The sequence below is a fragment of the Anser anser genome (genome assembly GCF_964211835.1).
Source record: "Anser anser genome assembly, chromosome: 9".
Taxonomy (NCBI): domain Eukaryota; kingdom Metazoa; phylum Chordata; class Aves; order Anseriformes; family Anatidae; genus Anser; species Anser anser.
In genome coordinates this window covers 10276318-10294712 of record NC_139729.1, presented here as the reverse complement: position 1 = coordinate 10294712, position 18395 = coordinate 10276318, and the positions used below count along the sequence as shown (strand labels likewise).

Sequence of the window (18395 nt, the reverse complement as noted above, 5' to 3'; positions counted from 1 at the left end):
CACTCCTTCTATGCCTTGTTTTCTAGTCCCTTCAACAGCTTCACTGCTCCTCTCTGAACACGTTCCAGGAGCTCAATGTCCTTCTTGTCATGAGAGGCCCAAAACTGAACATAGTTCTTGAGGTCTGAGCTCACCAGTGCCAAGTGCTTTGCTGAACTTTTTGTAAAATCTAAAGTGCTCCGAGGCTTATAACTAGGCAGTGTACTTGTTGGTACAAACAGTAAATATTCTTTTGCTAGAAGAAAAACAAGACAGAAGTAGTGGAAAAAGTGTGCAAACTGCTCTTACACTGTAAGTGATGTCCGCTAAAGTCAGCAAGAGCCCTTTGCATCAGGCCTCACAGGGAAAGGCCTCCTGACTTCAGCTGTGGATTTTCTACTTGTTATCATAGTTTCATATGTTGCTTTTGTAAGTGAGTTGGACCCAGCAAGACCACACAGCCTTTAAACAAATTTTAAAATCTCTTTGAAAAACACAGAGGTCCGCATGCATTCCTGCATTACTGTCTCATTCCTAAAAGGTTACCACCCCTAGCAATGCCTAGGAAAGGGGCCAAAGTTGGAAGTGAAGGGCCTGGTGGATCCAGCTGGAGGCAGTGCTGAGGGAAGAAGAGGTGGATGCAGCTGGGAAATCTGAGCTGGCTCTGACCCTACCGTGTGCAGGTCCAGCCAGGACCGTCCTCACCTCCTGTCTGCACAACTGATGGTTCTCAATTCACCCAGACTCTCCTATCCGTAGCCACTAATTCTGACACCCGCACACTGCACCTGAGTACCACTCACTCAGGATCCTGTGGTTTTGCAGGTTACAGCACCCGCAAGGCTTCTCAATTTTTATTTTATTTTTGGAATCAACCCTCCCTAAACATCCATGGGACAAGGTATTTGAAGGTAAAGGAGCCCTAGACAGTTGGTTAGTATTCAAGGACTGCTTCTTCCAAGCTCAAGATCAGAGTATCCCAACAGGTAGGAAGTCAAGAAAGAGAGCCAGGAGACCTGCATGGTTAAACAGGGAACTGCTGGGCAAACTCAAGTGGAAGAGAGTCTACAGATTATGGAAGGAGGGGCTGGCCACTTGGGAGGAATGTAAGGCTGTTGTCAGAGGATGCAGGGAGGCAACTAGGAAAGCTAAGGCCTCCCTAGAATTAAACCTTGCGAGAGGGGTGAAAGAAAAACAGAAAGGGCTTCTTCAAATACACTGCAGATAAAACTAACACTAGAGGCAATGTAGGCCCACTGATGAATGAGGTGGGTGCCCTGGTGACAGAAGAGAAGGTGGAGTTACTGAATGCCTTCTTTGTCTATAATGCTGGAGGCTCTCCCGAGGAGCCCTGTACCCCTGAGGCCCTGGAGGAAGTTGGAATAAAGGAGGAGTTTGCCTCAGCGGATGAGGACTGGGTTAAGGACTGGTTAAGCAAGCTGGACATCCATAAATCCATGAGTCCCAATAGGACACACCTGCAGGTGCTGAGGGAGCTGGAAGAAGTCATTGCTAGGCCACTCTCCATCATCTTTGGTAAGTCATGGGCATCAGGAGAGGTGCCTGAGGACTGGAGGAAAGCAAATGTCACTCCAGTCTTCAAAAAGGGCAAGAAGGAAGACCCAGGTAACTACAGACCGGTCAGGCTCACCTCCATGCCTGGAAAGGTGATGGAAAAACTTATCCTTGGCGTTGTTTGTAGGCGTATCAAGGATAAAAGGGTCAATAGGGGCAGTCAACGTGGCTTCACCAAGGGGAAGTCATGCTTGACCAACCTGATAACCTTTTATGAAGACATAACCAGGTGGATAGATGATGGAAAGGCAGTGGACGTGGCCTATCTTGATTTCAGTAAAGCATTTGACACTGTCTCCCACAGCATCCTTGCAGCTAAACTGAGGAAGTGTGGTCTGGTTGATTGGGTAGGGAGGTGGACTGAGAACTGGCTGAAGGAGGAAAGGCTGAGGGAGCTGGGTCTCTTTAGCTTGGAGAAGAGGAGACTGAGGGGTGACCTTATAAACATTTATAAATGTGTAAAGGGTGGGTGTCAGGAGGACGGAGCCAGGCTCTTCTCAGTGACATCCAATGATAGGACAAGGGGCAGTGGGTACAAGCTGGAACTCACAGGAGGTCCCGCTTAAATGTGAGATGAAACTTCTTCATGGTGAGGGTGACAGAGCACTGGAACAGGCTGCCCAGGGGGGGCTGTGGAGTCTCCTTCTCTGGAGACATTCAAAACCCACCTGGACGCGTTCCTGCGTGACCTGATCTAGGTGTTCCTGCTCCAGCAGGGGGATTGGACTAGATGATCTGTCATGTTCCCTTCCAATCCCTACCGTTCTGTGATTCTGTAAATTCTTGTATCCTCTGCAGGTGCAGGAACTGAGGTACATACACTGTTATTTCAGGCTAAAAGCTACTGCCTTCTGCTTACATTTAAACCTTCAAACGCAAGCTTTGCCTGGCAGCCTCCAAGGGACACCTGCAAGCACCGAGTCAGTCGGGAAGCACCGGCTTTGCCGTGCCCTCCCTGCAGCATCTGCACAGAGATGCACAGGCTGAGCCTTTGGGTGCTGATGCTGCAGGAGGGGCCACAGCACAGAGCCCCCCGTGAGCGCACTATCTGCCGCGGCTCAGTTCCTGTGCGGCTCTAAGGAAGGGGAAAGGGGAAACAGGCTCAACAGCCAGGGTCAGTCATGCCGTGGGGCCAATGCTGTTAACCTAACACTGCTATTTCGCAGGCTTTCCATGCTAAAAATAGGACCCATGTGCTCTGCTCCCAAACCCATAGTTTCATCTTGGTCAAGATCTGTTGTCGCAACATTGCGTCTTCCTGTGAGAAAGTGAGAGAAGAAAACACACCAGATGAGGCTCTGCGGGGCAGGGTGAGGCAGTGCCCTGTGTCTCTCTGCCCATGAGGAGGGGGCGCCAGTTCCTCCCTCACCTCTCCTGAGGCCCTGTCCCACCACCACGTGCCAGCAGCGGGAGGCAGAGAACTCCAAGACCTTCCCTTGCCAGGGAGGGAGGCAAGAGCCCCTCCAACCTGGGCTGTCCTGGGGGGCTTTCCCGTGCTCACTGATAGACATGGACAGCTCCATGGGAAGGGCTTTTTCTGGCTGGGAGTCAGCTTCAAGCAGGACATCAGGCAGAGCTTACAAGGGACGGAAGACTGATTGTGCAGTACAGAAATAATTCTTAGAGTTCAAGAAGTGAAAAGATCACATAGCTCTTAGCAAGAATCAGGCTGATGGATATTGAAACTGCAGACATTCTCACCTTAAATATAAAAAGCTTCCTACACACACAAATTGCAAGAAAAGAAGTGAAATCACCTAGTACTGCTGCTAATAAATACAACAAAGCTGTCCAGGTACGACCTAAAATCTACCTGGCTACTTTGTCACAGCTTTCTGTAAAGACGAGGAACCCAAGAAGTCCAGAATTTTGAAGAAGTTGGCACATGAAATCTCACAGCAGAAACAAGGCTTTCGAATAAGTCAGCCAAAATAGGGTCTGAGCGCAGGGACTAGCAAACGTGGTCCCTTCTCTAGGAGGGGGCAGGCTAGGAAGGACCTAGCCAGTAGCAGCTGTGCTATGCTCAGACCTGAAAACTGCAGTTTCACATGTCTGAATAACAACATAATGGCAAAAGTGACTAGTGCTTCACCTTGGAGGAGTGTTTTGCCCCACTGGCTTCTTTCAGTAAGAAAACCCCTTTTCCAGCCAAGGCCTGGTAGGCTGGTGTCAGTAAACATCCCTGGGGAGCACTGTGTGAGCTGCAATGCATTTCCTCCTGGCACTGCTACTCAGCGATGCCGTAAGCCCCCAGACCTCCCTGCTGGAGAGCTGCCAGCAAGGAAGTGAGAAAACAGCACGAGCGTCATCGGTGCCGTGCCACGCAGTGACAGCTCGCAGGGCTGAGGCAGGCTGAGAGCTGTGGAGGCAGGAGAAAATGCCAGGCGAGCACATCGGGTTGTGGCAGAAGTGGTAACACCTGCAGGGGGACGGAGGAAGGGCTCTGTAAGCAGCCATGGGTGCCCAGAGGCTGGCTGATGGGTGGCCAGGGCACGGGACAGAAAACTGCAAGGATCCTGACCCGACGGTGTTCAGGAACCACCAGGAGACATGTGAGGTCTCTGCAGATCTCACTTTGCCGTAGCTTTGCCTACCAGTAGCTGATGATGAATTGCTCTGCCATATCCTGGTGAACTGGCGCATCATGGCCACCTGCTTTGTGCCTGCTGACACAGTCCCTGCCTTGAAGCCTCTCGGGGCTGACGGTAGAAGTAGCTGCCCTTGCCTGGTGTAGGGTGACTGCAGCACTGAGCTGTGAATGGGAAGCGTGGTGCTGGAGGGATGCTACGATCTGAGCGACCTCCAGGGTTGATTTCGATTACCTGTGGTTAATACTGGTAGTGATTGCCTTGCCATAGACCGTAGGAGTGTGCATCATCCTCAAACGCTGTCCGAAAAAAATAAGTGGTTTCTGTACATTGCTGAAACTATCAAAACTCAGGAACTGGATCACTTTGAAAACAACAGTACTAACAAGGGTCATGACATGGAAATGATGGTGGTTAGGGATCAAAGAGCTGGGTGTACTAAGAGGTCAGCAACTACCTATAAGCATTCTCCAAGGGGAAGCCACAAGAAAGGCAAGAGAAACCTGGAAACCTTAGGAGAGGCATTTAGCCAAGCTCCATGCTGCCTGTACATCGGCAAGGAGTTAATCTCAAAGGCTGGGTTGTAGAGTGCAGACTGACAGTGCACAAATACCCCCAGGAGTTGCTCTTAGACCTGGAAGCAGATCCTAAGATCTTAGAACCAGAAAGCTGGAAGCGTTTACTCAAGACAGCTGGTACCAAGAGCAGGACCTTTGAACTTGCTGAACAAGAGCTCAGATGAGCTTTTCTTGCAGGTGGAGTTGCAATAGGATGGCCATCGAGGAGCCCCTGGCCAGCAGGCACCTGCACCCCAGGGTAGACACAAATTTGGCAGGTCACAAGGTCACGGTGCCACGTTCTCTCAGAATTGCTGGCTGAGGAGGACTATGGGAGACGAGACCATGATTCAGACTGAAACCGAGTTATGAAAAACTGTCTGCAAACCACAGCCCTCACCTCTCCAACAGCTCTGCGAATGGGACCAGGGCCAGCCGAGGCTGCTCTGTCCTGGGGCTCAGCACAGTGACAGCGGATGGCAGTCCCGATGGCAGAGAGACGACCTCAGGGATCCTCCAGGACATTTCCCCTCCAAGTGGGTGAGGAAGGCCGATGGGCATCGCCCAGTGAGACGTCGGGCACTGAATGAACCCAAGAAGAACCCAAAGCCACTCCATCACCAGAAGAACTGCTGCGGGGCCACATGGCAGACAGGCTCCTCAATCAACAGGGGGTGGTACAAGCCATGGCAGTGGCAACAAGAGGAAGCTCAGCCCTGGGGAAATGCGTTGAAGAGGGGCGGGGGTGCTTCCTCCACCAGCCGTGCTGCTGCCACAGCCACCAGCGAGTGGTCATCGCAGAGCACCTTGCTGGTCCCATGCCAGGAGCACTGCTGCAAGGGCTCATCACACCTGCAGGCCACCCCGCAACGGGTCAGGAGGAGCAGTCAACCTCTCCGAGGACAGTGAGCAAGCAGGTAATTCCTCCTGGCTATTTGCTGACACAGTTATTCGAGCACTGCAAAAGGCATTGCCTATCCCTATCCATGGTGGGACACCTAAATGGTGGCAGAGAAACTGAAAGAGGGCTAGACACTGTGTATTTTCAAAGGCTCCTTTTGATATTGGCCACAATAGACGTGCTTCGGATGCTTAAGGGCAGTCTTAGCCTTTGCTCAAAACTCATTCCTTGCATCCAAAACACAGGGCTGCTGCAGGTATCAGCTGTAGCCCATTGCCTCACCTCTGAAGAGGAGGTCTCACAGCAATATCACTCGGCAGCATGATTGATTTTCAAAGCTGGTCAAGAGACGCAGCTCTTGTAGATGCTGCAGCACTGCCCTGGAGATTTTTAACCCAGGATATTTTTGAGCCCCAAGAATCTGCACACATGGAGCCAGGTTTCCCTCGCAGGAAACTCCACAGACATCGCAGAACTCCCATGTTTTTTCCGACCGTGAAGGGTCACAGCCAGAATATACTCCTGCATTAACTCTGCAGCAGGTGGGTCAAACAGCCCTTACACGCTGGGTGAAGAAAACACCCAGCAGACCAGATACGTACAGCTCACTACTTTATTTCACATGGCTGCTGATCACAACTCTCGCTGTGTATTTTTTTTTTCCCCTTGGAATTTGGCAGATTGCTCTAACGCTTCTGAGATTAAGATCGATTTGCACAGTCCTTAAAAAGCAGCATGCAGCCCATGGCATTCTGCTTCTTCCTGCAGACTACTAAATGTTACCACTGAATAAAGGATGCAGTGGCAGCTGAAGTAATAAGAGATGTACTAATAATTGCTCTTACCACTAATAAGAAGTGATGACAGCTCAGGACTGAAGGAGAGGACAGTTATCCCTTTGCAGCATCTCTCCCAGAGCATTTTGAGTGGTGAGGATGCCAGCTGGCTTCTCATGAGCACCACGATAAGGAGAGGGATGAGACCTGGGTTGAAGCATACCCTTCTCATTAAAAACAGGCTGTAACAGCCCACAGAACTCACAGCCGCAGGATCCCCCCTTTTCTGGCTGTTCTGAGTCTGGCAAAAACAGAGGCACAAGCATTTTCCAGTGGTGCCCTCTGCAAGCAGTTTGCCCTGCACAGGATGCAGAGTCTGCTTTTCTCTCCTCCGTGGCTGAGGTCCCTCTCCTTCTTTATCCCATCGGGTACCCTGCAGACAGTTCTGCTCTGCAGCAGCATCTCCACAGTCCAGTTTTCACTGTGGTAAAGTTATGAGGCTCATGAAATACTACCCAAATTAATCACCAAGTTAGTCAAGAGTCTAGCATCTAAAAGGTTTAATCCGCTTTTCCAGGAACTGTGCCTCTTAATATCACCACAATGAACCAGAACAGCTGCAGTATCACAGCTTATGAAAACTTTCCGCTTGTCCAGCTGTGTGTTTACATTCCAGTTTTGATTTTGGGCATTTTTCTGAACGTGTTGGCGCTCTGGGTGTTCTGCTGCAAGCTCAACAAGTGGACAGAAACCAAAGTATACATGGTCAACTTGGCTGTGGCCGACTGCTTGCTGCTCTTCACTTTGCCTTTTAAAACATTATCCAATTTCCAACAGATGAAGGTAGGTAGATGGTGTCTGATTCTGGAAAGTGGCTATTTCATAAACCGCTTAATGAGCATCGGTATCATCACTGTCGTGGCAGCCGACCGGTACCTTGCCATCAAGTACCCTTTGAAAGCCAAAGCGCTGAGGTCACCCCTGCAGGCATCTTTTGCATCTGGATTTCTTTGGATAGTCTTCATCTCTGTGATTTTCCTTATTAAAATGATAGAGAATCGAGAGCAAGATGAACTTTGTTTCGAAAAATCCTCCGTTAAGCCCTCAGTAATCAGTCTGTGTGTTATTATTGGAGGGTTTTTCATACCACTGATCATTGTGATTTATTGCTCCATACAAGTCATTGCAGAACTCTTGAAAAAGAAGAATGAAAACTGTCACGAGAAAAAGCTCATCAGGAAGGCTGTCTACATTGTGACTGCAAACATGGCAGTGTTCATCATATGCTTTTTGCCTCTTTACCTTGGACATCTCCTTCGCTTTATAATGGACTCCATCAGCTCCAGCTGCCCTGCGATACAGAGGGTTAACAACTTCGTTCACCTTGCCTCGGTCCTTGCAAACACAAACTGCTGCCTAGATGCTATTTGTTACTACTTTGTAAACAAGGAATTTAAGGAAGCATCTCCCAAGCTAGTGAGGTCCAAATCTGAATCCACTGAAGATGCTGAAATTCAGCTTCCCATGCATTAGAGTAAAATGTACGCGGCACACATTTTTGGCAACTCCATATGCAACTGGGACTCGATAAAAGGCTCAGTATTAACACTGAAAGTGCTGAAACTTTTCTTTGTATGTGAGTGTGATGGAGGAACTTTCTGCTAATGGGAAGGATTCAGGTAAATGAAAATCGGCCCTGATTCAGACAACCACAGCAGCCCATATCATGATGCAACAATCTAGATTGCCACTACAATTCTCTGTCATATGCAAATTTGAGTAAAATGGTAGACTTCTACTGCAAAAACTCGAATTTTCCCCGAAAACCCCGAACAAGTACAGACAATGGTAAAAGTTTCTTCTGTCCATCCCCCTGCCTAGGGCCGGCTTTTATGCAGTTGTGACAAAGAAACAGATTTTTTCAAGTATCAGAAAACCAAACGAACCCAAAGTGAAACAACTGCAGAAAAAGGTGGATGTTTTTATGTAACAGGTGTCTTTTCTTAGTAATAAATGCAAAATCACAGTAGCAGAGGCACATTCAGCCTGCTTTGGTCAAGTTTACAGCATAATTCAGATTATACAACAGCTACAAAATGGTCATCAATTACAAGCAGAGGTCAGAAGAAACTGCAATTACTTGTACTGGGGGAAAAGCTTCACATTGAGTGCATTTGAGTCAAATGACGTTAAAACTACTATCCAAAGAGCTGGAGTGGCTGGGTGGGAACAAGGACACTGTAAATGGAGTCTGTTCAACATTATAATGCAAATAATTGTCTAAAGAAAGTAGCAACATGTTTTTCCAAAGTATCCAATGTAAATAAAATTGTGTTACCGGCACAGAGCACCATCTCTTAATGAGTTAAATGGAAACAGTGGGGATCTAGTGGTTATGGGATCTGCTTGGTCCCCAAGGAGGGAGCTCATTGCCTGTGCTGTCCAAGCAAAGGGCAAGGAGTATGAGCTGCTACAGAGACTGGGATCTTCAGAGGCAGCGCACTGCAGGCCACCCCGTAATGCATATACCTGCAAAGAACTGAGTAGGCAAAATGGCTAACCAACCCCCCTGTAACGATGCTCAGACAACACACAGATGTCCCGAGATAGGATGTAGAAACCAGGTGCACACCTCCACCCACATCTCCTGAACGTGGGCCGGGTTCCCAGCTGCCTGTGGGCACTGGGCTGAGCCCTGCTGCCACCGCAGCAGCTTCACAGCCCCACACCCAGCACAGCCTCCACATCTCCTACTCAAGGCACATGCTGAAAGGAGGAACCCCCCCTCAAGGAGAGGCCTTTTTGCAGACAACCGCTGAGCAGAGCCGTCCGTTCACCTGGGCAGTGGCTGCACTGCTGCCCAGCAAAGCCCACGCAGGATGAGATCAAAGCCTTGGCAGCTTCTTGAGGGGGGATGCAGGCTTCTCATTCGGGCAGAAATGGGGAAATCTGCTCTGTCACCATGAAAATCTGTGAGCCATGTCCAGCCTTTGCTCACAGCACAGGAGGGTGGGGGTTTATAAGAGGTTCTGATCACAAAATAGACCTTTTAAGGAGGCTGCTTTCTCACCTCTTCTACCCCCACCTTTTCTTTACAAAGATCAAAGCAGCAACAAACAGCACTGTGCATGCACAGATGGGTATCTTCTCCTGCCCCAGCCCAAGGTGCAGCATGGCCCTGGCAGTGATCACACACTGCTGACCTTGGTGCAGAAGGGCTCAGTCTTTGCCTCGGCTGGACCTGTGTGCTGATGGGCGACATATGCACAGAATACCCCTTTAATTTGATGGACTGTTTCCAAACAAAACTAAACAAACCTTTAAGATTTCCACACACCCTGTATGGGATTTGTGTGCAGAGGGAGCAGTGATTTGAAAGATTACCTGATTGCTAGCGTGTCTTTATCTGCACCTTCCGTCCCACCAACATGAGGTGAAAGCACTGCACAAACCAAACAGCTATTTTAGATGCAGCAAGAAAAAAAAATACTTCTCCTCCAGTAACCACTAATTACATGGGTGGAGGAGACACAAAGCTGCCTACAAAAAAAGCATTTCCGAGCAGATTCTGCTCACCCATCTTGCTCCAAGTAACACCCCTTCCTCTAGCAGCCACTCACACAGAAAGGCATACCATCAACGTTTGGTCAAAGATGGCCAAATTTCCTAAGCACAGAAACCTCACATCAAAGCCTCCGTGCAGCAGCAAGCCCTCAGGTGCTCTCTGGGGGCTGGAGAGGGAGGAAGTCTCGGAGGGCAGTGGAAGAGATGGCTGGGTTGTGCTGGTGCAGGATGATGCTGAGCAGGGAGCACAGGAATGGTCTTCACCACCACAGGAGATCTGGTTAGGACCCCTGCCACTTCTAACGACTGCCCAGGAGCAGCTGGTTAATGAGGGCACACAGGACGGAAAGCAGGTCTCAGTATCAAAAAAGATACTGTCCTTTCAAAATAGGAACAAAACCTTTGTTCACTATTTGAGCAGGGGCTATCCAAGTGCAGTAATGGGCCGTCATGGATCTGGTTGTGCTGGGGCTGCGATACCTGGCACAGACACCACGTGCACGATGGAGAAACCCACTCAGGCTCCCCAGACAGAATGCTGGATTGTGCTGTTCTGTTTGCTCACCTTCTTGTGGTTGCATTTTTGTGGTTTTTTGTTTGTTTGTTTGTTTTTACTTCTCCCTGCCTGGAGTTTTTTGGCTGCCTTAGTAGAACTGTCCTCTAAATCCATAAGCACCTGGCCAAGCTCTCCAACACAGAAGGACTAAGAGACGTATTAAGCAGTGAGGAAGCAGCAGCAATCTGCTATCTCCTGATGCTTCTGGTGAACTCAGCAACCTTCAGGAGATGAGGGGGATGTGAGCACTTGCTGACAAGACACTGATTCCTCCACCATCACCTGGAAATCAGCCAGCCCCACCCCACACAAAGGTAGACCATAACCATAATGGTGGAGCAGGCCTTGCTTGGCTTACCTTGACCTCTCTGTAAAAACCTGGCTATTTCACCACACCCATCGAGCTTTCAAATATGCGCAGCTTCACCTCCTCAGCCCAAGATGTGCTCTGCCCTATGGACTTGACAGATTTCTCCGGTGCCAAGTCTGGACGCCACCACCCCCGTGCTTTCCAAGCGGTGGGGGCACTGGTGCGAGGCTGGCAGCTTGTGCCACGCACGACCACGTCCTGCCCTCAGGAGGCCGTCCGTGGTGTCCCTCCAGCAGCTGCAGGCAGACGCAAACGTCTTGCACTGCCATCTCCTACGTGACATTAATTCCAATTCTACAAACCGGTGACAGAGCTGGACACAGCCAGTTTCATCCCCTTCAGAAGCACTCAAGGGATTGGTTACAAAAAAAAAAAAAAAACAAGTCACCTGAAAGCATGCACGGAGCTGCTGCAGTGCACAGGCTGGGACACAGACACAGCGTGGGAGCACATCCAAAACTCCCTCCTGCATTTGCGCTGTTGCTCACAGAGATTCAGTAATGTCTCACAGCAGTCTTCCTGCTGGGGGCTTTCCGTTACTGTTACACTTAAACTGAACCCCGCTGCCAAGCACAGCGTCGGGACAGCTGACCGAAAAATGAGAGTTCAGTTGAATGTCAGGTGTGGGGGGGGAAAGTGTGAAAGCTCTCACCAAAAAGCTGTGACATGCTTCAAAGACGCTTTCATCTAAGAAAGAAAGAGGGCACTTCTGGGGAAATGAAAATCAGGGTGGCTCACAATTGTTAGCTTGAGATGGGAGCATTCCTACGTGTCCTGAATGAGGGCCCAGAAACATCTCCGGGTTGCTCTGAGGGGATGAGCTGTCCACGGCGGTCAGCACACGCACAGGCTGGAGACGGCGTCTGACCCCACGTACCCCTTGCCTTCGGTGAAGGTGCTAAAAGGCTGCAGCTGCTGCAGTCCTGTATATCAGAAATGCTGGCAGTGATTTGTCGGTAGCTTTACCGACGTCAAAACTCTCATGTAGCTTCTGTCTGGTGACGTTTTCCTACCAAGATGAACACTTTATGTTGTTGCCTTTCTGGCCCTCAGCTTTCAATCCAGGCCCCCTGCTTCAGGTTGGGTGGAAGTTTGGCACAGGTATTTCGTGCATAACTGTTATCAAACTCAAAAATTGCAACAGCAAGTTTGTAGGTCTTTTGCCCTTGTGGGTAGCATGCCCCAAAGTCACATGGTTTAACCCTTGCCATGTATTAACACACAAAAATGAGCTCCAGAAACACCACATTTCAACCAAAGTCATGTCGCGCCAACCAAGAAACAAAGGACCAGCCTTTCCCATCAGAGAGGCTCTGTATCACAGCTCCACCATGGAGATAGCACGTTTCAGGAGGGCAGGGCACCAGCACGCACACTCCGTGCAGGTTGCACAGCTCCTCCGCATTGCCAAAGCTATTTCTTGACTCGCTTAAGTTAACACATCTGCACTTCTGCCTGCTACAAATATTATTTAGTAATTTCTTCTGAGAATAGCCCTAGGGGGCGGAAGGAAGGGGACTGTACAACCTTATCTGGTTTCACAGCACAGAGGCACCAATGGGTGACTGCTCAGCAGCCATCACAGGCAGGGCAGCCCGGTCAGGAGAGCTGCCAAAGATCAGGAGTGATCCTGGGGCAGGAAGGATCAGGACTTTAACCTACAATTTTATGGTAAATCAGATCACTATTACTTCCCCATGACTGTCCTGCCCCAGGGTGCTGCTGCAACAAGAAGCTGCCTATATGCCTTATATCACTGTCACAGAGGAAAGAATTGGGGGTACATGACCCACAGGAATATCTAACCTCAGAAACTGCTGCATTAGCGATTACCCTTTCCAGACAGCTAACTGTGCGCAGCTTTGCTTTCTGTATGCCCGGCATTTACTTCTCAGAAGCTTTCCTTCCTCAGGTAGCTCTGTCCCCAGCAAAACCAGCTCTCGGCAGGGTCACCCATGTTGTCTGTCTGTCCGACATTGCCACCATACACTGCAGGCTGGGCTGGCCTGCCTGTGGATGGCCACACAGGATCCAGCCTCTTGCCAAAACCACACGTCCTCCCCTGCCAAACGAGGGGGATCCCCTCCCCAGCAAAGGCTGGACACAACCAGGGTGAGGAGGCGACACAGGCTGCCGGAGCTGGAGGAAGCAGGGAAGGTGCCGTGTCCGTGGGGCAGCCTTTCCCAGCCTGCCATCTCCCCCACCCTGCCCCAGGGTGCCCAGCGAGGAAACACACACACCACAAGAATTTCCATGAGTGTGAGGAAAACAGAGAGTGAGAGAGAGAGAGCGAGAGAGGGGGAGAGAGAAAGAGAAAATAATAATAAACCCAAGAAAACTAACCAACCTTCTGCCCACAGGAAAGGTGATCCACGTGCGTGGCAAATTCTTGGGCATGCAGAGGTGTGGACACCAAACTGGAAGAAAAGTAGCATGCTTTAGAAGATGCACCAGCATTTCTACCAGGCTTTTGGGCCCATCCTTTCTACATCCTGGGAATTCCCCTCCCCATCCCCTCACTCTCCATTTAATTTTTTTCTGTAAATGACACCAGAAGCAGCTCAACCTTTCAGTACTCATTTCAGGGCACGTTTTGGTGGCCAGACCTGGTCACTGCTACTCGGAGTTATCCTGAGCAGTGCCAAGCATCCAGTCCCTGTGCGGGCCACTCTTTCTTGCCCAGGACATTTTTTGACATGTTAAAACTGCAGCAGAAAATGAGCTGATAGAAAGCAAAACACACACGCAACAAACCCAGACACAACAAAAAACACTTTCTACAAGAAGTACCCAACTCTTATCTGCCTTTGGCGCTGACTCTCACATGCAGTTCTTTCCTAATCTAAAGCCGAGATGCAAGGGTCAGATTAGGCTTATTAAGAAAAGGAACACCACAGTCAGGGAACTTTTCATGAGGCCTGGCTGCTCTGTGAACTTGCTACCACAGCTGTTAAATGCATATGGGAGGTGTGAGCATGCTGACAAACAGAATCATCACAGTGAATTTATGCCAGGACAGAAGTTAAAACATGGTCATTTGTTTTAAGCTGTAAACTTGCAAAGGGCTGAGCTGTGCAAGCCATTATTTATTTATTTATTTATTTATTTATTTATTTATTTATTTATTTATTTATTTATTTACCGAGGTGTGTTCAAGGATCAGAGCAGCATGCACCAGAGCTTTTCCTCAGGACTGTATTTACCCCTCTTGTTAAACATGTTTATAAACCATGCTGACACAGACACTAGGGAGCCTTGGTTTCATGAAAATCCAGTGCTTTTCTCTAAAAGCAGCATTTAGTGCTGTTTCTGGTGCAATTTCACCCATCCCTCCCATGTCAACAGAGGTTCTTCACCGGGAGGGTGGTCGTGCACTGGAACAGGCTCCCTCCCCAGGGACGTAGTCACAGCACCAAGCTTGTCAGAGTTTAAGCAGCCTTTGGTCTTTCTAAGTGACCACTTAGTCACACGGTCTGAGTTTTTGGGTAGACCTGTGTGGTGCCAGGAGTTGGACTCAATGATCCTTACGGGTCCCTTCCAACTCAGGACGTTCTATGATTCTATGCCATGTAAAAATACTGACTTGAGAATAAATATTATGAATGCAACCCTCAGTCTCCAAGAAAAAGGTAGCTAACATATCAGTCACCATAGAGTGAAAATCCTGCCTTTTTCTGCCTTCTTCCCTGTGCTGTAGCAGACAAAAAGTAGCAGTGTGACATGAGGATTTAAGGGGAACAGAAAGCAAGTAAGCATCTATGAGAGACACAGAGATGGAGAAACAGCAGAGGCTGTGGCATGGAAAAAGGGAAGGACAAAAAAACCTCTACATAAATTCAGTTCCTGATGCATAAGATTTGTAAATCTAGAGAAATTAGGAGTTCCCCATGACTAATGTTTCTGAACAGAGGGCATAGATAGTTTAATATACACCTTATTTCATACAAATTGCTTTTTTCTGGAGCTCCTGATTCAAAAATGTTCTGCACAAGCCAGAAGGCCGAGTAAACATTCTCCAGATGGAACTTCTGGACTTAAAGTAGGCTTTGGGTTTTTTACTTTGCTTTTGTTTGTTTGGTTTATTTTGTTTTCAATGCAGTGATTAATCACTGCATAGGTCAAGCTACCTTTACAAGTGTTTGAATGACCTGTGCTCCTAGACTTCTCGTTGTTTGGATCTTTCAGGAACATCTGCTTCAGCCCCTGGTAGCCAGAGCTTTTTCCTTTGGCTCAGATTTAACTTCAACGCACATTAGTGATCTCTGTGAGTACAGAGGTCTTTTTTGTGGGCACCCAGAGAACAAGTGTAAGTGCATGAACCCCGTGCCTCTCCTGTTCACTGTGAGGAAGAGGGTCTCTCAGGGGAATCAGGGTCTCTCAGTACAGGTCACCTCCCCACCAGACTTTTCCAGTTTCTATATGAACTCTGGTGTAAGGAACAGCATCTGAGCCCACGAAATGTCGGATTTGCAGGGCACAGGAACTGTACTGCAAGGCTGGAAGAGAAAGCCATCCTTGCTGTGAGGGGCTGCAAGCCCACCAGATACTTTTCCAGGTTACTGGGGTCTGTGGGTTAGGAACCTCCTAAACCGGAGATCGTGGATTGTGTCTTTGCACATAACAGCCCATCAAGTGTTTGTTGGTTGGTTGGTTTGTTTTCCTTCAATGAGCAAATGGAATCACTTTTTAGATAAAATTATTTTAAAAATTAAGAATCCAAACACGCTATTGACTTCCATCTTTTGCAGCAGTCAGCACGTACTCTCCCTTATCTGCCAGAGCTTGGTGCAGCATCACACCAGGCAGAGCACAAGAGGCCAGCTGCAGCCAGCGCCCACCAGGTAGATCCTGCTGAGCTGGAAACTGCTCTGAGTGGGAAACATCTGCACCCACCTGCAGTTGTCAGAAGCTACAGACGGCTCTGAAAGCTGAAAGGCCCAAGTTACAGTTATGCTATGGGGCTGCATAGAGGGTGTCAAACCACTAGAGGGAATCCTGACCTCTCTCTGCAGCGGTCTCCGGCACAGCGGGCACAGGTAAGGCAGAGAGGTTGGCTTTGGAAAGCAGGAAAAGGCATTTGGGGACAAACTTCTGCTCAGCCCACAAGAAATTTACCCCAAACCGAATTTGGAGTTAAATGAAAGGGAGGGGTAAGGGAAATGTGTGTGAGAGACAAATTATCCATACGTTTCAGTTTTGATGCATGAAACATTCAGTTCCTCTGAAATGCTTTGTGCTCTTACTCTGCTCACTTCCAAGAGGGACAGGGTGGGCAGCAGGGAGTACCCTTAAACAAGAAATACCATATTTCAGAAGAATTCCCATCCTTCTCCAGAGTGCTGCTCTAAACAGAAAATTCTCACAAGCATGTTTCTACCCCCAGTGATAAGGATGTGTTTGCTGGCTTCTGGAAAAGCTTTGTCTGCAATAGCAAACATTCTGCATGCAGGAAAAAAAAAAAAAAAAAAAAGAAAAGAAAAAGAAACACTGAAATGGTTTTGGGAAGGCCTGGTGTGTCACTGTACCTTGAGAAGAGCCTCACAAAAAAGTCACCTGTTAGTTACATGGGCCAGGTATGCTGTTAGAGATGTAAGGGATGTTGGAGGTATTGGAGATAAAGAGTTTGAAGACCGTATTTTAATCTGGCTGCATTCCTCAGCTGAAACCACTGCAGCATGCTGATGCGATGCAACTGGCCCTCGGCTAGTGCCCACGCTGGCGGCAGCACGGCCAGCTGCTGAGGGCTGGGGCCACCAGGCCCCATGTCCTGCCAGACCCAGGTACTTTCAGCCGCTTCGAGTGCATCGAACCACAAAAGCGTACAGCCGCCCGGGCACTTTGTGGCAAGCAACTTCACAAGGATGAACCACGAGTTGTCTGAGTGCCATTTCCACGGAGCTGTGTTTCCAGCAGCTCTCACGTTTGCAAGCCAGTGACTGCTGCTGCCAGCTCTGGCTGGTCTCACCTGCTGCACCTTTCTCCTCACAAACACCTGCCCAGCCCTAGGTCTTACCCTGGCATTCCCACCCTGCAGCGAATGTCATTCAGTTATCAACACCTAGATTAAAATATATATATATATATATATAATTCATAATGTGCAGACGAAGCCTGTGTACACCTGCGTGTGAAAATAAGCAAATGAAACTCGGACTCCACTGCTGTCTCCTTCCCAAAGACGTCTGCAGTGACACGAACCAGTGTGTGCACCACTGCTGGTAGCAGTGCAGCCGCTGTGGCTCTGGGTGGAGCAGTTGTCCTAGCCACAGGGCAGGAGGCTTAGCTTCAGCACGAGGCTGAAAATAATAACTTCTGCTTTGCCTGTCTGAAGTGGGTCACTTTCACATCATGCCAGCAAAGGGGCGTCGGAAAGAAAATGGTGTGGTTAACAGAGCTCTGGCAAGGCTGGATGAGCTTGCCCTAGCTGCTACTGCACATTTTTAAATGGGTGATAGGAAATATGAAGAAATGGCTTTTTCTCTTTAAGATTCTGTGCTATTTTCTTTGTCTTTCTTTTTATGCTTCTTCCATTGTGTTGCTAAAGTTGTTGTTTTTTTTTTTTTTACAGGCACATGTCCACACACACACAAACCTCCCTTCTGTCAACTGTCTCTCCCCCCTGCACATGACAGACTGCTGTACCGCTGCCTCAGCTTCCCCTTGCTTGCAGGCAATAACACTGACTTTGCCAGACTCTTTCTAGGCAAGCTATAGCCACAAAAACTGCCCTCTCCCACAGCAGACAGCTCAATCACACAGAGGAATTAGAGACAGCGAAACCACAGCAGGTGTCTGACTGTGCCTGGGTTTCACAGAGGTGTCCTGGCCACAAAGGGGAATTTCAAAGTACCCGTTTGCCTTAGAGCTCATGCCTACCACACATCCCCATTTGGTCTAGATCAGGGGGCTGATGTGATGATGCTGTTCAAATACTAAGAAAACGCTACATGAAGCGATAACAGTTAAAAACAATGCTCTGGCCGTCATTAGTTTACTTACAGTGCAGGCAGCACAACAGGGCAAACTGTTAAAATTCATTAAAATTCAGTACGACAGAGTAGAATCACAGTGTTTATCCTAAGTGGTTCTCCTAAACAGTAAAATTTACGTGTTTCTTTTACTGTTAAGCAGGTACCTTTGTTTGCAACTATTGACTAGATTATTATCTATGCTAGATGAAATATGGACAAACCACAGAAGAGTGACTTAGTCAACAATAAGGAGCAAGCCTCAGGTTTGCCATCTATACCTACAGTAGCTGCATGGTATTTCTACCCTCACCTTTTACAGCAGTCGTGCTTTTCACAGTGGAATAATATACTTACAGATGTTTAAACAGTAGTTAAATAATACAAAATGATATCAAACGACTGTTCATTCAATTCATTGTTGGAATTAGATGATCTTTAAGGTCCCTTCCAACCCAAACCATTCTGTGATTATCTTTTATTTTCTTTTCAACCAGAAAAAGCTCCATGCAGTGGATATTACCTTTTCTTTTTAACCAGGCAGAATTATCAGTGAAAGTT

General features: G+C 48.5%; 1 protein-coding gene and 1 long non-coding RNA gene across 2 annotated transcripts in view; one reads left to right on the top strand and one right to left on the bottom strand.

Annotated features, from left to right (window-relative positions):
• LOC310904516 overlaps positions 1–18395 on the bottom strand; it is a 66112-nt gene that overhangs the window by 6490 nt on the left and 41227 nt on the right. The window contains exon 11 of the long non-coding RNA XR_014588407.1: positions 13214–13283. This is a non-coding gene — a long non-coding RNA (uncharacterized lncRNA). The remainder of the gene's footprint in view (positions 1–13213; positions 13284–18395) is intronic.
• On the top strand, positions 5287–8977 carry LOC310904510 (G-protein coupled receptor 35-like). The gene is made up of 2 exons (XM_083849359.1): positions 5287–5616; positions 6954–8977. Exon 2 carries the CDS (start codon positions 6980–6982, stop codon positions 7907–7909), a length of 930 nt encoding a protein of 309 aa, XP_083705485.1. The 5' UTR covers positions 5287–5616; positions 6954–6979; the 3' UTR covers positions 7910–8977.

What these genes read in the sequence shown, in the direction of transcription:
- LOC310904510 (XM_083849359.1), top strand. Translation starts at nt 6,980, where the DNA reads ATGAACCAGAACAGCTGCAGTATCACAGCTTATGAAAACTTTCCGCTT.